This window comes from Salmo salar, chromosome ssa06 (assembly GCF_905237065.1).
Source record: "Salmo salar chromosome ssa06, Ssal_v3.1, whole genome shotgun sequence".
In the NCBI taxonomy this organism is placed as follows: Eukaryota; Metazoa; Chordata; class Actinopteri; order Salmoniformes; family Salmonidae; genus Salmo; species Salmo salar.
In genome coordinates, this window is record NC_059447.1 from 33,205,034 (window position 1) to 33,224,451 (window position 19,418).

General features: G+C 41.1%; 3 protein-coding genes and 1 non-coding gene across 4 annotated transcripts; 1 reads left to right on the plus strand and 3 right to left on the minus strand.

Annotated features, from left to right (window-relative positions):
* The first annotated feature begins 2,088 nt into the window (after nucleotides 1–2,088).
* Nucleotides 2,089–7,042, plus strand: LOC106607047 (sphingosine 1-phosphate receptor 1). The gene is made up of 2 exons (XM_014203608.2): nucleotides 2,089–2,370; nucleotides 4,059–7,042. The coding sequence occupies exon 2, from the start codon at nucleotides 4,337–4,339 to the stop codon at nucleotides 5,537–5,539; it is 1,203 nt and encodes a 400-aa protein (XP_014059083.2). The 5' UTR covers nucleotides 2,089–2,370; nucleotides 4,059–4,336; the 3' UTR covers nucleotides 5,540–7,042.
* Nucleotides 7,043–8,465: 1,423 nt separating this feature from the next.
* LOC106607046 (kinetochore protein Spc24) lies at nucleotides 8,466–10,505 on the minus strand. Its single transcript, XM_014203607.2, has 6 exons — nucleotides 10,385–10,505; nucleotides 9,980–10,146; nucleotides 9,731–9,875; nucleotides 9,097–9,201; nucleotides 8,881–8,957; nucleotides 8,466–8,746 (listed from the first exon to the last, which is right to left on the minus strand). Exons 2-6 carry the CDS (start codon nucleotides 10,131–10,133, stop codon nucleotides 8,640–8,642), a joined length of 588 nt encoding a protein of 195 aa, XP_014059082.2. The 5' UTR covers nucleotides 10,134–10,146; nucleotides 10,385–10,505; the 3' UTR covers nucleotides 8,466–8,639.
* A 20-nt stretch (nucleotides 10,506–10,525) lies between these two features.
* On the minus strand, nucleotides 10,526–16,348 carry LOC100286593 (protein KRI1 homolog). Its single transcript, XM_014203605.2, has 19 exons — nucleotides 16,145–16,348; nucleotides 15,754–15,830; nucleotides 15,477–15,582; nucleotides 15,255–15,357; nucleotides 15,105–15,165; nucleotides 14,967–15,016; nucleotides 14,749–14,839; nucleotides 14,570–14,647; nucleotides 14,374–14,480; nucleotides 14,099–14,231; nucleotides 13,913–14,008; nucleotides 13,627–13,797; nucleotides 13,459–13,534; nucleotides 13,237–13,364; nucleotides 12,924–13,077; nucleotides 12,668–12,798; nucleotides 12,114–12,178; nucleotides 11,908–12,003; nucleotides 10,526–11,806 (listed from the first exon to the last, which is right to left on the minus strand). The coding sequence occupies exons 1-19, from the start codon at nucleotides 16,227–16,229 to the stop codon at nucleotides 11,320–11,322; spliced, it is 2,295 nt and encodes a 764-aa protein (XP_014059080.1). The 5' UTR covers nucleotides 16,230–16,348; the 3' UTR covers nucleotides 10,526–11,319.
* Nucleotides 12,358–12,455, minus strand: LOC123743613 (Z30 small nucleolar RNA). Its single transcript, XR_006770469.1, has one exon. It is a non-coding gene; the product is annotated as a Z30 small nucleolar RNA (small nucleolar RNA).
* Nucleotides 16,349–19,418: the final 3,070 nt, after the last annotated feature.

A 19,418-nucleotide genomic window follows, 5' to 3' on the forward strand; every position in this document is an offset into this window, starting at 1 on the left:
AATGAGTAAGGTGGCATTGCATTCCCAAAGGATAGTGTGTTCCACGTCAAGCTGGAATGCACTGTGTCAGTGTCGAATCCGTCTTACTATGACTTCATAGGTGTTTCTCAAGGAAATCCCTCTCCCTTCTAGGCACAATGAGATGGCTTCCTGTTTAGAGAAAGTAGGATCCAGCCACTCAGCCACCCACCATCCCTTTACGTAATTTCTACATACTAATGTAATAATTTATCATAACTGCACAAAGTGCACATATTGCTGTATTTCCATCATCCTTCTCATCCTCAGAAACATGTACGGTTATGAGGAAGGTCTGCATACTCTATACGCATTGAGGTGGGGGACTGACAGAGAGCGTTGTCCAAATCATGAAAAAAGACCCATGGCCCATGTTTTCATTCAGAGTGTGAGTAAAGATAAGAAGTAAACCAATAAAACTGACAGTCTTTAAAAATTAAGTACCATATCATTGTAGGAAGTGCAGCCTGGTCTCATATACTAGATGTAAGATAGTAAATGTAAATCCGGGCCCTCAAAATATTCTGAACAATAAAAATAAACGCACATGTAACAATTTCAATGATTTTACTGACTTTTAGTTCATATAAGGAAATCGGTGAATTGAAATAAATTAATTAGGCCCTAATCTATGGATTTCACATGACTGGGCAGGGGCGCAGCCATGGGTGGACCTGGGAGGGCGTAGGCCCATCTACTTGGGAGCCAGGCCCACCCACTGGGGAGCCAGGCCCAGCCAATCATTATGAGTTTTTCCCCACAAAAGGGCTTTATTACAGACAGAAATACTCCTCAGTTTCATCAGCTGTCTGGGTGGCTGGTCTCAGTCGATCCCGCAGGTGAAGAAGCCGGATTAGGGGGTCCTGGGCTGGCATGGTTACAAGTGGTCTGCAGTTGTGAGACCGGTTGGACGTTCTGCCAAATTCTCTAAAACAACATTGGAGGCGGCTTATGGTAGAGAAATTAACATTCTCTGGCAACAGCTCAAGTGGACATTCCTGCAGTCAGCATGCCAATTGCACACTCCCTCAAAACTTGAGACATGTGTGGCATTGTGTTGTGTGACAAAACTGCGCATTTTAGAGTGGCCTCTTATTGTCCCCAGGACAAGGAGCACCTGTGTAATGATCATGCTGTTTAATCAGCTTCTTGATAGGCCACACCTGTCAGGTGGATGGATTATCTTGGCAAATGATAAATGCTCACTAACAGGGATGTAAACAAATTTGTGCACAACATTTGAGAGAAATAAGCTTTTGTGCGTATAATACATTTCTGGGATCTTTTATTTCAGCTCATGAAACATGGGACCAACACTTTACATAGTATGATATGTTTAGTTTGGTATGGTTACATGACAGAATGTTACTTAATGCAAAACTAAAGGAGGGAAAGGGAAAGGGGGGTACCTAGTCAGTTGTACAACTGAATGCCTTCAACTGAAATGTGTCTTCCACATTTACCCCAACCCCTCTTAATCAGTGATCGGTTGAACATATAACGTGAATGTCTAGCAACCCAAACGTTTCGTGTTCAAATCTCATCACGGACAACTTGTGCATTTTTGTTAATTAGCAACTTTTCAACCAATTGCACATTTTTAGCTACTTTGCAACTACTTAGCATGTTAGTTAACCCTTCCCCTAACCCTAACCTTAACCCTATCCCCTAGCTAACATTAGCCAGGTAGCTAAGGTTAATGTTAGCCTCCTAGCCACCTAGCTAACATTAGCCACAACAAATTAGAATTCATAACATATCATACAAATTGTAATTCGGAACACATAATACGAAATGGATGATAAACATCCAGAAATGAATACATACCATACGAAACGTAACATATCATACTAAATGGAGTGTGATGTATTTATGTTCAGAATCATATGAAATGCTCTGAGACCAGGTTGGGAAGTAGTATAGTGATCCATTTTACAACCACAGATCAAAAAACATATCAGATGGCAATTGGCCTAGAAAGAATGCACCTTTATACCTTCCAGCATGAGAAACTGCCTGTAGCCAAAACAGATCATAAATGCCTCACACCGCATCCCTAAAATAATTGTAATCCAGAGAGTAATGCTATTTCATCTCCAAGCCAGCTCGGGCAATGCATTTACCTATAGTTATTGCGACTTCAGAAGCCAAGTAAATGAGAGGTAGAGAGGAAGGCTGAGCGTTGGAGGGCAGAGTCCAGCCCAGCCCACTTCAAGTCGAGTCTCGCGTCAGTCTGTTTTCTCCCATCACAATCTGTCACGTCTGATCATCAGTCAGAGCGTACTGTATTCAAACGCAAGACAACTGTGCTAAATAAGAACACGATCTCAGGCAAAGCTAAACTTCTAAAAGGTATGTCTTTGTAGTTATATTTGTGTAATAGCCTACTTATATTTGTACGGGGTATTTTTCGTTTTTATAAATATTTGAATGATACTTGTTTGGTATTTATTTATTCAAAAGATAGTATGGTGTTTTAGACAGTTGATCGAAATTCTATAATTCGATGGCATATAATAACTAGGCTAAAGCAAGGACAGGTTTATTTGTCTTATATTTGAGAAATTAAGCAATGTTGTGGAAAATCCAGATATTTAGCTTCACAATTTTGATACAAGCCTGTAGCCTATACTTGCCCACTGACAAGTTGATGAAAACAACAGATTTCAGTGTTGTCTTGTTCTTTTTCTGAAATAATACAAACTTGAATAACTACTAATTATTTAAAAAACGTAACTTAATTCATACATTTGCATACCCAATCCATAATAATTTTGAATTAGTGTTTTATCATATGCTATGTTTAAAACAGATAGGCAACAGTGCCTCAAATACAATTGAATCCAATTGTATTTGCACACGCTTTGAAAACAACAGGTGTAGACTAACACTGAAATACTTACTTACGGGTCCTTTTCCAACAATGTAGAGTTAAAGATTTTAAAAAATTGAAATAGTGGGACAAGGAATAAATACACAGTGCACAACGAATAACAATAACGAGTAAAAAAATAACATGGCTATTCAGGGAGTACTTGTACCTGAGTCGATGTGCAAGGGTACGAGGTAATTGACGTAGCTGTGTATATATAGGTATGGGTAAAGTGACTGGAAAACAGGATAGATATCAGGCAGTAAATAGACATTAGCAGAAGTGTATGTGGTGAGTGGTGTGAAAGTCTGTGTGTGTGTGTGTGTGTGTGTGTGTGTGTGTGTGTGTGTGTGTGTGTGTGTGTGTGTGTGTGTGTGTGTGTGTGTGTGTGTGTGTGTGTGTGTGTGTGTGTGTGTGTGTGTGTGTAGAGAGAGAGAGAGAGAGAGAGAGAGAGAGAGAATGTGGCGTCAGTATGCATGTATGTGCGTTTTGTGTGTGTGTGTGTGTGTGTGTGTGTGTGTGTGTGTGTGTGTGTGTGTGTGTGTGTGTGTGTGTGTGTGTGTGTGTGTGTGTGTGTGTGTGTGTGTGTGTGTGTGCGTGTGCATGTGTGTGTGTGTTTTGAGGTGTTAGTGTAAGTATGCGTGATTGTAGAGTCCAGTGTGTGTGTGTGTATAGAGTCAGTGCAGGAGATTTAGTGCATACAAAAAGTGTTTGTGTGTGTTGGGGTGTCAGTGTAAGTATATGTGTAGGTGTGAGTGTGCCTACATTTCTGTTCATGTGTGCATCGAGATAATTAATCAAAGTTGACAGGCAGAATGACCGTTTTCCCCCCCAAAATAAAACTGAGCTGGAAGATAAAGATGAATATGAATTAGTGACATAATAGGCCAAGTTTCTCCAGGACAAAACACTAATATTGGGAATTCTGTTATTATGTCTTTTTAATGGCGCCTTAGCTTGGTAATTTCTCATTTGTAAGGTACCTGTGGAGTAATGTCTTTGCTAGTTTCATACTCAAAAACATTCTATTAGAATTTGAACGAAGACAGGTACTGTTAATTACAAGGTTAATGAAGAATGTACACCTCCCCCTTTTATTTACATGTGTGTGTTGTTACAGATAAATAGGCTATTATACTGTATTTCAATACTGTTATTTTGTTTCCAGGTTTCTTGCTTGTCTGAGCCATCCAGTGGATTGTCCAGGCATTGCACAGTATTGGATAATGCTATCACATTGAGGATTCTTATTACCATCTATTCTAATACTAAATACAAAAAACTGGACTGCTCTATCTGTCAGAAACGACATTCAAAGATAGATTTCCTAAGGAATGTACATTCCCCACTTCCAACATACTGAATTATGGACTGCCTAAGAATTATGTGATGCAGAGTGGAAAGCATCTCGTCAGCTAAAAAGAAAGCAACATTCTCAGAATACCAATGGAAGCATCGCATGCTGCTTACGCTGCTTACGCTGCCCCCACTGTGGTTCCCATGTCCCCATCGGCAGGGTACCTGCTCCGGATGTTCCACGAGTACCAGAGCAATGCTGTCATCAGAGAACACTACAACTACACAGGCAAACTGAAGGAGAACAAGTACAAGGATGGACTAAAGCCAGAGGCCATAGCCTTCCTGCTGATCTGCTTGCTCATAGTGCTGGAGAATGCTGTGGTGCTGTTGGCCATCTGGAAGAATAAGAAATTCCACCTGCCCATGTACTATCTGTTAGGCAACCTAACACTCTCAGACCTGCTAGCAGGCTTCACCTACATGGTGAACATTGTGACTTCAGGGGCCAACACGTTAAAGATGACCCCTGTGCTGTGGTTCCTGAGGGAGGGGGGGGTGTTCATAACGCTGGCCGCCTCTGTCATCAGCCTCCTGGCCATCGCCATTGAGCGCCACGTCACCATGGTGAGGATGAAGCCCTACCAGGGGGCCAAGCGAGGCCGGATGTTTGCCCTGATCGGGGCCAGCTGGGTTCTGTCAGTGTTCCTGGGGGTGCTGCCCGTCCTGGGCTGGAACTGTATGGGCCGTCTGGACCAGTGCTCCACCGTCCTGCCGCTCTTTGCCAAAAGCTACATCCTCTTCTTAATCACCGTGTTCACCGCTGTGCTGCTGGCCATCGGGGTGCTTTATGTGCGCATCTTCCACACTGTCAAGTCCAACACAAAGCACCTGGGCTCTGGACCGCAGCGCAAAGGCCTGGCCCGCAAGTCCCAGAAGTACATGGCCCTGCTGAAGACCGTCACCATCGTGCTGGGTGTCTTCATCGTCTGCTGGCTGCCTCTCTTCATCCTCCTCTTGCTGGACTTCTGCTGCCCGGCTCAGAGCTGCCAGGTGCTCTTCAAGGCGGACTACTTCCTGGGCATCGCCATGATCAACTCTCTCCTCAATCCCATCATCTATACCCTGACCAGTAAGGACATGAGGAGGGCCATCCTGAGGCTGCTGTGTCGACGCTGCCTCCTCACCAAGGATGGCCAGGTGAAGAAGATAGGGATGTCCTTCCTGGAGTGCAGTACCAGTAAGACTGAGGCGCCCTCCCATAGGCTGGAGGGCCTGGAGATCACAGTCTCTTCTGCGAACTTCACCCCTTCCACTACAAAAGCTATCTACCCCAGGATGTCAAAGACATGACTTGTCCATGACGGCCCAATGTGACTCAGCAGTAATAATGGATAATTGTCCAATTACAGTAAGAGCAGAGTCTTGGATACCCCCTTGACTGGACCGCTCTTCGGCACCATCTTACAGCTGTGAGACTACTACATGTTACGTATGGGTTGTAAATGGAACTACAAGCAGGGAGGAAGTAATACTCTTCCTCTCACCTCAAAAGGGTAGAGAACGTCAGCGGAACCCACCATTGTCTTATGTTTTGACCTTCCTCCCCTGGTCTGGCATTTTCTTCCTTGACAGATAAGCTGGAGGTTTCCATTTAAAGACAGGTCGGTCTATTGTTAGGAAGTCAACCCTCAGTCACAGTGTTAGAGAAAGAAATACCTTGTTGGTTTTTAGTCTTCGGCGCCAAGCATTTAACGGATTAATATGCTGTTCTCATACTGTGAAAGTCCTTCTCTCGTATGCTGAGATACAATATATCTTTCATACGTTAACAATACTCCAAACTGCAGAAAAGAAAAACCCTCCTGAAGGAATGGATTCATGTTTGCAGCAGTATTTTGAATTCACCATTTACCGGTATTTAAAGAGAACCACTCAACCAGCAGCTGTGAAATTAACATTATTCATGTTTTTTATTATACAAAGATTGAAACACATTTAGTACATTTTATTTTGAGTCATACACATAAGTAAAGTATACATTTGAGTCATGCTAAGGCTCATCCTTATATCCCCTCTCTAGAAAATACATAATACAAACATAATGACATGTAATTAAAACATGAAGAATCCACACCCAAAACTTCTACCAGAACCATGTCATTTTTGTCATCTGATCTCAGGTCAGCTGGAATTCTGGGTAGAGGTTCCCAGACCAACATTAGAGGCTTGGTGGCTTAGACAGACAGAGAATGTCACGTTGATGCCTCTTCTGGTTTGCACATCTCTGGAGGTCTCTAAAACACACGTAGCAGCAGACATGATTGTGAGCAATAAAAAGGACATTATTGACTGGCTCTAGTTTTGTGGACTCAAAAAGTATGGAAATTATATTGAACACAGCCTGTTCACAAAAACAATAGCCTTCAGATCTTTCCTGAACAAGCTGGAGAATATCCCTCTCATGCAATGAAGTGTTATGTCTATCTTCTGTAAACAGTGGTCAATAGAAATGTGTCAAAGACAAACCACAAATGCATGGGGTTCCATGTATAAAGTTCCATTGTAACAGCAGTGGTGTTTAAAAAGCAAGCAATTCAAAATCTGTTCTCACATTGTATATAAATGTACAAATGAAAATATTTATATTTCTGTCTTACTGTACTATACAGTATATTGTGTAAATAAAATGAACAATAGTTTCTGTATTTCGTTTATTCTGAACTAAACTTAATTTATGAGGCCACTGCCAATGTTTTATATGTACATTCAAACAATAAATAAATGTATGTGAACAATATCTACAAAAACAGTATTTTTGGTCATTGTTTGCAGAATAAACATCCATACAAATAACATTGAATCTAGTTATTTCCTCTCACCATATATTTGTGAAGCCAGAGGCCTCATGTGTGAGAATATGAAAGTGCTAGTGTCAATGTGGTGAGTGCGATGTTTCAGATCTTTCACAGGAAACTTACTCTCCCATCATCCACCAGTTATAAAAGGCTTTGACCTATATAGTCATCACATACCATACACTTCAACACTGAAAAGTGCATAAACACCGATAAGCAAATGTCAACTTAATTCATTTGAGAAGATGGAACAGTCTACAAAATATACATATACACCAAGGTGTAGTTTCCCACGATAGAGCAGACAGATGCCAAAGAAACGATGTACTGTATATCACAATAAAATGTAAATGTCTGATCGATGCTGAAGTTATTAAAGTAAACACACAAGCACACACGACAAACCCCTCCACTTGACCCACAGTGCACCAAATCCATACCACAAGCAACCATTCAAGAAGAAGACATGCGCTTGTGGCAACACAGAGAGAAGGCAGCAGTCATTGGGGACAATATACTTGACGCCCCGTTTCCAGTAAGATTATAAACAAGAAACCACCAGCTGACGAAGTTACACGAGTTGAGATCCAAACGAAACCTGTCCCCCGCCCTGTATCAAATCAACTACTCACCACATGCTACACTGGCAGAAACCTACCTAAGCATTGGCAATAAAATATGACTCATTTACAAAATGTGTGGGACATGCAATGAAGAGTAATGGTAAGATTTGCATAAATTGTGTGTGAACAAAAAAACTGCCCTTTTCCATTCAAGACTAGAAACAAGTCCCCTTAACCATAAATGGTTGAACTCACTTTGTCAACATGGACTTTTGCAAAAGTGGGTAAAGTTTGGCCTGGCCACAAATTTAATAAATAGAGTTGCTCTAAAATGAGATAATCTCCACAATAACTCATGTCAGGCTTTCTGCCCTGCCAATTATTTTAGGCTCACAGATGTTCATTAGGAAAATTCAATGGGTAGACAACTAATAACAGCAACACATTATTACTGCAGCAGTTACAATTATGTTTCTATTCAACCAAAACCTCAGAAACACTAGTCAATTGTGCATCCTTCTTGCTTGGAAAGCCCATGGAGGAATAGCATTTACCATGAATAACAGTTACCATTCCTGAAAATCTCAGTTTGCAAAAACAAACTGCAATGCAGTCCAGAATACTGTCTGTTGCATAAGCACACCTTCACATTGGACATTTATTGCATTAAAAAGGTGATCAGCACCCAACTTTTCAATACAGTAATTTCAGTACCATATCAAAAAGCAATGGGTTTGCAATGACACCTATTGGCAGAAAATAGTATTTCTAAAAATCATAATGTCTATGGTGAAAGTAGATACAAATAAAAGCTAGGGTTATAGGTTACTACCCAAATAAGTATTCTAGGAAATGTGATGCTTAGGAAAACTGCTTTATTCAATATAACAAAATATCATGCAAGTCAATACCAACAATAGGAATACAATCTTATTATAAAACAAATGTATTACAACACATAAACACAACAGACAATCCAACCACAGGAGAAACAACTACTGGATACTTATGGCAACTTTCCTTTGATCTCTTCTACCATTCAGTGCTGACAAAGTTCCACAGCTCATCACTGACTGAACACCGAGACCGCACAGAGGTGTCTATGTTGATTGGTGTGGCCAGGTCAGCTCCATAGTGCACTGCAAGGGATTAAAGTACACTCAAACATTAGTTAAACGCAACCAAAACCCACATCAACCAGCCATTAAACAAGAATTCCACATTTGTGACTTGTCAAAGGGTGATGGAAAAACAGTTATGCAGTGACAAATACCTCCTCTCAGAACGTGTGGCTCCGTGTCATACTCCCACTTGATCTTGGTCACCTTGTGGTACAACTGGGCCACGTATCTGCAGAATTAACAGTTTGTCAAGTTGCACCATGCTGTTCATGATGTGAGATCAATGCTCACCGACTATCATGGTTTAGTGCGGTGGGCTCGTGTGGTGTTGGGAGTGATTATTTCAGTATGCTGTTAGTCCTACTCACATGGCTGATGGGATAACCTCTGTAGTGTCATCATCAACCTCCTGCTGCAGAGTCTGCAGCTCCTGCTCTGAGTCACGCAGACTCTCCAGCTCCCTCTGCAGGAACCTGAGGAACCGGTCAAGGAAACCAACACGGAGAGAATCTCAATTGGTGCTGTTCGACTCCACGCTTCCTCAACTCCATCCTCTCCTACTCCTCAACTCCAACCTCTCCTTGCCCGATTTTGAAAAAGGTCAAAGGTAATTGAGGAGCGGAGGCGAGGAAAATGCGCTTGTATTAAATAAGAATCCTTGTCCACTCGTATGTCATCAGGCAAATTACGTTTACAGGGGTGGAGTCCCAAAATAAGTGTAACGTGATAAAAACATTTAGCTAGTAGATAAAATTTGCATAGATTTAAAAAAATGTGTGCATGCATTTCTCTTTAGAGAAAACAGCTGATTCAAAGGCGTTGTTGCAGATGCTCACTGTATGGCATATAAACTGAAATCTCAAAATACTTTCAACAATGGATGGCAGCCTGGTCAGCCTGTTGCAATAGACAAAGCATTCATGTGCACTTTTAAGAGAACCAATTGCAGTACATGAAGAACTTGTTCTGTGTAGAGACAGAGCATGACTGGGTGAAGGATACTGTAGTTCTGAGTCCATGTTCTGGCTCCTTGCTGTACACTGCAGCAGCTCCTGCTCCAGGCTGTCCAGCTCCCGCTCTGCCTGGCTCTTCTGCCCCTCCATGTCCAGCAGCTTCTGACTCGCCTCATCCTCACACTGAACTACACCTGAGGACAATGGCGATCAAAAAGGCTATATAGCTTGACGGCATGAAAATAAATAAAGTAAGTTATCATATGACAGGATCTACAAGTTTGTTATTTTTCCTTGCCGTTTAACACCAGTGTGATGGTTTTCTTCGTGTCCAAGTGTCGCTCAAAGAAACACTGCTGTTTTTCTCTCACTTTTCTTAATTCATCGTCAGCTTCGCTGCTTTTTAGTATTTTGATCATCGACTCTCCCGTGTCCATAACGTCCTGAAGCATGGTAACGTCTTTTCTGTGGAATATTTTAGTAGAAATAGACAAATTACTGCCTATTCAAGAGTAGACTAGCTGGTGCATCATCAACACCACTAAAATTGTTTGCTGACTACGTTAACTAACGTTAGCTGCAGAGGCTCTTGCTTGAAAACAGCCGTCAACCTTAATGCCCAGACCCTCTGCCGACAGCTACTGTTACTAACATCTTAATTAAATACGTTTAGAAAGGTATACAATAACAAGCATTGATTTACCGTGTTTTGCCGAATGTAAACAGTTCACTTCACTCGTTTCCGTAATTCAAAGTTGTCCTGCGAACGCGCGCGCTTACATGAGGTGCCAGAGAAAGTGCCTGACGGAATTTTTGTTTCTAAACAAAAAACTAAATTACAGGAGAAATGTAAAATATTTATTCACATACACAATATAACAATAAGTAGATGCATACAATTGAAAATATAGAATTAATAGAAAGCGCCAAAAATATCTAGCGTTCTGATTGGCTAGATCCACATGGGGGCGCCAATGTCATGAGATTACTAGATTTATTTTACACAATGTCACCTGATGGACCCACGGAGTTTCATTTTCATTAGACGAACAACGTACAGCAGTGGCTCCCAACCCTTTTCGATTACTGTATCATCTGAATTTTTCACTGCCCGGAGTACCCCCTCATGTGTATTTTACCGGGTCTATTATTCTCAAGTACCCCTGGTTGGGAACCAATAATTTATAGTATACATACTCTCTTTGATGGAACTGCGGTGGTGTTGTGGGATAGGTAGGCTCACTGTACCCCCAGAGGTTATTTCTGGACAAAATTTGTACATTTTAGGGAACCATTTTCTTCTTAAGAACAACAGTTGGAGTACACAAAATGTCCTACAATTGTATTGCACAGTTTGCAAAATACAGTCAAGTAAATCACAATTGTTCCAAGAGTTGTTCAAGTTGATCTGATAGTTTTCAGGAATAAAATACAAAATATACAATTCTAAGCAGCCCTCAGAAAAATAGCAGCAATGGCAACTATCAGTGCCAATGCTATTGTAAGCTCATTGAACTTTGATTTATGAGGAACCATACTGTTCTCTGGTCCATTTATATTGTGCAGTTTGTCACTTTACCAACCATAAACCACAAAAATATAAGGGGAACATAAATCAGAATGCTGCCATTCTCTCCCTCACTCCTTGATCCCTTGCTTCTCAGTCTTCTCTTGAGCCTTTCGTTTCTGCCTGCCAAGCTGCCTGAAGTGCAGTCTCTTGGGATTCAGTCCATAGGCCTTCAGTCTCTGTCCGCTGAACTCTCGCCCACCCATTTTCACCCTGAAGGGCCCCTTCCCCGACATGAGGCGGCTTCCTGGGTGCCTGTTTTTCTTCTTTGGCAATTTTGGCCTTTCAGTCCTTGTGTTGGCAGTCTCCTGAGTGGTAGCAACTGTTTCCTCCTCCAGTTTCAACTTCTTGGATTTAGGTACCAGGAACTCCTCTTCCTGGTCTCCTGCCTCTCTCAGTGCCTGGACTACCGTCCTCTCACCAGAGTCCAATGCAGAGCTTTCCTGACTGGGTCCAGCCTCATCATCATCCTCCAGATCCTTGTCATCCTTCTCTGCATTCTTCATCCTGTCTCTTCTCTTCTTACCCACTTTGGTCTTGCCCTCTGCTTTGTCCTCCCTGCAAGGAAATATGAGCACAAATTGGTCAATGATGATAATTCAGTTTTCAGATTTCTTAGAGAACATATTCTGCCAATCTGCATATGGTAGAATACTCACTCAGCATAGAAAGAGTTCAAGACTTCTATCTTTTTCTTCACATTTTGTCCTTTGATTTTGTAGTTCTGCAAATCACTCATCTCCTCCTTGTCAGACCTGAAAAAGAGATTGAAGAAAAAAAATAGAAAAGGAAAAATATGAAAGGCCATTTTCCCCATAGGTAGCTGATTAGTAAATGCCTACTGTTTTGAAACCAGGTTCAGTACCTGAACATGCAGGTCTTCTTTAGCGAGGCCCAGCGGTTCAGCTCTTTCTCATCTGCTCCCAGGATCTGAGGGAAGAACAAGTTACTTTCTGTAATAGTAACATATTCATACAGCCACTTTAAACAAAGACGCTAAATCCACAGAAATGACTTTAAACCTAATTTGTGCAGATAAGGCTCCAAGCAAGTTGATAACTCAGTGCATACAAGCATTTCCCTTTCTATCATTCTCTCCTCATCCTCGTCTGCTCAGAGAGAAGATTAACTGAAGTCATGCCCTGGTCAGAGCCGTCCCCAGAGGGTGGCAATACCAGGTCAGTCACATCTCAGCTCATCAGTGCAGGACTCAGGGTCTGTACAGTACAACACTATAGCACAACCCAGGGTTCGGGGGTCAATTATATTTAAATTCCAGACAACTAAAAAAGTTAACCAAACTCACATTTTTTTCTAATTGAAAAGCATGGGGAAAAGTTTGCATTTTAGTGTACTTCCTGAATTCACTTGAACCCAACCCTGAGACAACCTATTAGGAACTAGAGCTCCCAGTCTCACCTCGTCAGTGGACAGGCCAAAGTCATTGGCCAGGACCTGCCTGTAGCGAAACCTGCAGGGGATGTCGTCTATGATGTCCTCATAGTCCAGCTTATAGTACTCGTCCAGGTACTGCTCAAAGGACTTCTCCTCTGAAACACAAAGGATGGATGCATGAAAGAGCATTCAGTCTCAATATCTATAGTACATCAAACAGAATCGAAAAGGTTATGGAAAATAACCCAAGATTCATGGTGCTGAACCTCCTGAGACTTACGGGGGTCAAACACAGGCTTGTTTTGGGTAATGACCTCAGCAAAATGAGACTTCTTTCTCTTCTTTCCCATCAGCGGGGCATCCACCTTCATCTTCTCCTTTTTCTTCTGCTTCTTGGAGGTGGTTGGCTGACTGGGATCATAGTCTGCATCCATCTGGTCAAGTGAGAGTTCAGATGAGTGAGTCACATACAATCTCAAAGGCCTGACTATCTCCAACATCAACGAGACCTTTATTTCTGACTAGCCTCCCTAAATGTGTTTCTGAAGGTCTGCAGGCAATGCTGAAGTGATGATCATATTAGAGGAACTCACAATAAAATCTGGATCTTCACAGTTTGGCTGGTCATACTCTTCTCCTTCATGCTCCTCTTCCTCCCCTTCTTCACCACCATATTCCTTTTCTCCACCCTCTCCTGTCCATGTGTCCCAGTTCCAGTGTTCTGCAGGACAGAGAAAGCTACCTTATTACAATGCCACCGATTCTAAAGTATTAAATTCTACTTGAGATAATAAAATCAGCAACGAGTGACTTACCACCCTCTAGCTCTTCAACTTCAAACTGGGGCTTCTCCCCCTCTTCCTCTCCATAATATTCATCACCAAAGAATTTCTGGAAGAAGAAAAAAATACAGGGAGAGACAATAAGACGAGTGTCTTTTTATTTACAATCCGTTTCTCTTCTTGAGGTGTGAGAGTGGTCACCTGCATGAGCTGGTCATGCTGCTGGGGGTCAAAGTCTCCCTCCAGGTCCACCTGACTGAAGGCCAGCTGCTCGTTGCCCGTCAGCTCCTGCAGCCGCCGCAGCTTCTGCATGATCTCATTACGCTTCAGGTTCTTCAGCTGCTTCAGCTGCTCATGCTTCTGCTCCTTCTCCTGCAGGGGCCAGAAGAGTGACAGGTCGGTTCGTTGGCAGAGTGGGAGGGTGAGAGAAATGAGGAAGGAATGGTATGATGTATAAGATTAAAACTAAAAGAGAGAGTCTACTGACCTTTTTCTTCCTATCCTTCACTTCCTCCCTTTTGAGCTTCCTGCGCTCGTCTTTGGAGCGGACAGAGGTGGCAATGGTACGGGGGTAAGTCTTGATCTGTAAGGAACAATAAGATATGAGACCAAGGTACATACACTACACCATACAAACAGACATGTGCATGTAGAGACAGACGGGAAAGTCCACCTTCTGGGCATCAGGCTCCTCAAAGCGGAAGTTGTAGTGTCTTTCAAAGTCCTCCTGGCGCTCCAAGAACGACTCCCCATCCTCTTCTGAGTCCTCCACGTCATCATTCACCACTTCGTCATAGCTGGGGATCCTGCACAGAGCCATGGCAGATTAGTACACAGTCAGAGTGGTGCTGAGCACTGCTCTACGATTACAATTGAAAGCATACAGACAAAACAACAAAAAAATGATAAATGTATAGACATAAAATAACTTATGTAAATAACTGTTACCTGTCCACGTCATCTTTCTCCATGTAGCCCTTATTCAGGACAAAATCCCTAAGGAAACACTCCTTCTCATCCAGCTCTGGGTCGTTCCAATAGTCCCTCAGGTATTTCTGTCTCAACACAGTGCACATATTTCAGTCACAGCAGGTCATTACATATCTCTCTTTCCCTCTATTCCAACAGTCTCTCCATCACTCACCATGTCCTGCACCTCTTCTGGGCCATCCAGCTCTGCCTGGCCTTTCAGCCAGTCCACATAATCCTCTTCCTCTTTATCCTGTTGGGTAGAAAGATAACAGGTTAGAGGAATAGAATGTTTCTCTCTGCAGTGCTTTATACTGTAAGATAAGACAAAGTCAGGCACCGGTTCCCACTGACCTTCTCTTCCTGTGTTTTGGTCCTCCTCTTCAGCAGCTGAAAGTCCTCTTCACTGCCCTCCTCATCACTGTCCTGTATGAACTTACGGAAGCTGGAGGAAGCATGACACAGTGTTTAAAAGAGTTATAAAAGACAGAAAACAAGGGTGTATTTACACAAATAAATAACTGTTATTTAGGACAAACGACACAGTGATTATGAGAGAATTTAACCCTTACCTCTCTTTCAATTCTCTCTGCTCCTGGATGTAACTTGGAGATGCAGCTCTCTGTCAAAGAAAGCAAAGGCAAACAAATGACTTCTTGTGACATACCTCCATGTAAATGTGTCATAACATACAATGTATCATAACATGCCTCTCTCCTCTTTGCAGCCTCTTCATCATCACTCTCCTCCTCATCATCATCCTCATATTTACTGGGAATGAGACAAATTGTTATTGTCAAACCATTTGCCCAAAATGAGATATGAAGATATGCACAGTAGGACATCTGCAGCTCACTCACCCTCCCCGTTCCAAGATAACTTTTCGCTCATAGTCTTTCAGATACATTGGCTTCTCTGTTTTCTTTGAAGTTGAAGGCTGGGCATCATCCCCAATGGATGCATCTGATTAAGAATGAAACATTGGGTGGTGAAAGACACCTCTTAAACAAACAAACACAGAATCAAAGTGTCATACTGTAATCAGTTGCAGCAACAACAAGACACGCTGACTGATGACATACCTTCCACTGTGTAGAATGTTGCATCAGTCTGATAGATCTTAGGATCTTTCTTCTTCAGCAGAGACAATGTTCTGTAGAAGTCCCTTTCAACTTTGGGGTCAAGTTCCTAAGAGGACACACATTAGTCTGCATTGAAATTACAAATATACAGGTCAAGGACCTACCAAAGGTAGGGCCAAAAACACTGACAAACCATAAACAGAACACCATGGCAGTGTTGGCATTTTGAACTTGAAACTATATAGCTAGCCAAATTAGATACAGTAATAGTACTTACCACCTCGCTATCATCATCTGACTCTGAATCTGAACCAGACTCACTCTCGTCAGCTTGGTCGCCATATTTGTCTTTCACTGAAATAAATCAATGATGAACATGACAAGCCATTCAATGGGGTGCAAGCATTCCGCTAGGAAAACAAGTCAGAACTAAATTTCTAGCTAGCTGGACATGCTAGCTAACTAGTTATAACCAAAAATGTAACGATGACTAAGTTAACTTCTGAACGTATAATTATATAAGTTAAATAAATTACAGAATAAGATTCATTTCAAATGGGATCAAAAGTTAGCAAGCACGTTGAAAATGATAACTTTAGCTAACATGAATTAAACGGCTGGCTTGCTAGCCATTTAGCTAGCTAACAAGCTTGGGAAGTCACACTTACGCCTTTGTAACTCTTCTTTTTGTCTATATTTGTCATATTTCTCTGCAAACTTTGAATTAATCTTGAAATCCGATTTTCCTGACATGATTACTTGTGAACTGGATAATATTTATCGGGAAAAGAATTCAGTGATATCTGTTCATGATGCTAACATCCACAGCTGCATGTATAGAACTACCACGTGGTTTCATGAGAGGAGGGTCAGAGTTGAAAATGAGGATCAACCAATCATAGGTCTAGAAAATATGTCCGTTTTATCAACAAATATATTTGTTGCCAATATAAAACTATTTTTTGAATATATAAAAAAATCACAAAATACATATTGATTTGCAAATATTTCTTAGAAATGTATTGCCAATTCAAATTAAGGGTCCTAGTTTGAGAGCATTGATGGCCTTGCCTTTTGTGTTAGTAAGAATATTAGTATAATTTATGTAATTTAATCATCTCCAACCTAGTAGCGATGTACGCCTTCCCTGTGGCTCAGTACGCCTTCCCTGTGGCTCAGTTGGTAGAGCATGGTGTTTGCAACGCCAGGGTTGTGGTTTCGATTCCCACGGGGGCCAGTACAGAAATAAAATAAACAATTAATGAAATGTATGTATTCATTACTGTAAGTCGCTCTGGATAAGAGTGTCTGCTAAATGACTAATATGTAAATGTAATGTGTGTGTCCTTTACAATGATAGTGTGCACTGAGGGACATGTTGAATTTTGTCTTCATTTATATAAAAAATCTGATTTATTGAATTATCTATGTGGTCTATATTAAAGAGCACTTAATTAAATATAACAAGCTTTAAAAATGTAACATTGTGCAAAATTTCTACTTAAAACAACAAAAGGCACTCATTTCGTGAAACAACCCAATTATATTGCTGTCCCTTGGCTATCACCTCCGATCTCAAACAAACACCTTCCTCCTCTCTGAATCCCACTGCAGCCTCACTCCCTAGAGCCCTCCAATACCTGGTCGACTATTCAAGACATGACACAGGGAACGAGGTGTATGAAGCTACTTAAAGTCATTCATTATTCCAGAAACAGTCTTTATCTCATGCACTATTGTTTGCTTTAGGTGGGATGTGTTATTATTTGACAGACTCGTTTGACAGGGGTGATAAGCTACAAGGATTGGCAAAGAATTGCAATGTAAACGTAACTGATGTTTTATTGTGGGGCCCAGGGAGATGAAGACATGACTCAGAGTAGCTAAGTACAAAGAGCAAACAGCAAAGAGGACATGAATGATGCCATGTAAGACCATATACGAGGTTGTTGTTTGAAAGGATCTAAGTAAAGCCCAATTCAGAGAGGTCAGAGCCACAGGAATGTTGAAGTGACAAACAGAATATACTGAGAGAATTTGGGCATAGGCCTAAATTGTCCAACTAGACAAAAACAGAACATTATATTGATGAAGTATTAAAAAGGAATAGTTGTCTCGATAATTGCAATTGAAAACAGGGTGAGTAAACTGGTGTCTTTGACCTGTTCTTTCTGAGTCAGACAATTGGAATAATGAATTCCATTACTGTTTTTAAAATACATTCATAAATCTTGTGTAAACTATCCTCCCAGTAGACATTATCTCCTGTACTTTCACTGTCTGGTCACCTTATGATCTTTAAAAAACCATAGGGATGGACCAGCATGGTACATATGGGCCTATACATATTGACAATTTGTACTAGAGCGCCTCCAGCTGTGCTACTGAGTCTCACTCCAAAAACATTGTGATGGGCTACTACACCATACTACACACACAGACAACACAAAAACATTGTGATGGGCTACTACACCATACTACACACACAGACAACACAAAAACATTGTGATGGGCTACTACACCATACTACACACACAGACAACACAACAACATTGTGATGGGCTATTACACCATACTACACACACAGACAACACAAAAACATTGTGATGGGCTACTACACCATACTACACACACAGACAACACAAAAACATTAGATAGCTACAGAGTAGATTAGCATTGTATCTGACACAAAAGCCCCAGTTATTTTTCTGCTTTGACAAAGTCATTTCTGAAGAGCAATATATATTTAATGTGATTAGTGATTCATTTTAAGGATAAAAAAAATCGAACTGTCCCTCATTTTAAGGTCAACCCTATTATGTGAAGTGAACTCTCGTTTTAATATGGTGAAACTATTACATAACATCTAATAGTCAAATCATAGCGTATAAGAAAGTGAGTTGGTTCTACTCTTTTTGGCCATTTTATGGTGTTTTGTGGTGAAAACTGAGTAGTTCGAGCATAACACATCAACGCTGTTACCCATGGATAAACAAGATAGAAATGTTTTAACAATGAAATTTTTTTTCTGACGCTTGCATTCAATTGCACCTCCCTGTGGCACACAACAAGCTTCCTTTTCCCCTGTCACAAGGGGAAGTATGGCTAATTTAAGATAAAATCTTCAACCCTGTTACTTTATTCGGGAGTCAGTGCCACTTACCGTAGTAATTTAGTTTTTGAACCTCTTGAGTTGGGAAAAATGTTTTTTTATTAAGTTGAACATGTGCTCTTTATCGAATGTTAAAATGAAGTGAAATCAAACTGTTTTTTTTTTACCAAGTTACACATTTCAAAAGGCACCAAATTGGTGTAATTTATGTATCCTTTTATAATAGCCTACCCCGTGGCAAAGGAGTTTTTCTCACCTGACCTGGTATAAATTGGAGTTAAAAATGAGATGAAGATGGGATGAAGAATTTAACTGGAAGCAAAACTACAAATCAACGCTTTCTGATGTGTACATTACGCGAGAGGGCTCACCTAAAAATCTAGAGCCATTGATATAGGTAAACAATAGGTAAAACATCAACAGGTTTCAGAAGGAAGCAGTGTCCTTCCATGGCCTATTTCCACCCTCCGCCCACTGCTTCCCCTTCTGGGAAAAGTGAATACGTCCAACCTCTGCATAGAATATTGTCATATATTCAATGTACACAAAAAACATAAGGATGGCCTCACCATTTATCTCTTCTGTAATGTTTACTTAAAATGAGAGAGTATGGTTAATATGTTTCCATATAGATAGGTTGTATTTCATATTAACTCCACTGATGATGTAAACTGTTTATTACACCAATCTGTTTGAATACCAGTATAAAGAATATTGCCCATATTGACAGTTTGTTACAGTTTTACACTCTGCTGTACCTCTAATAAACCCAAGCTCCAGTTCAGCTGTACTGAACTCATGTTGTTATGTTAATGATTAAGGACAACCCG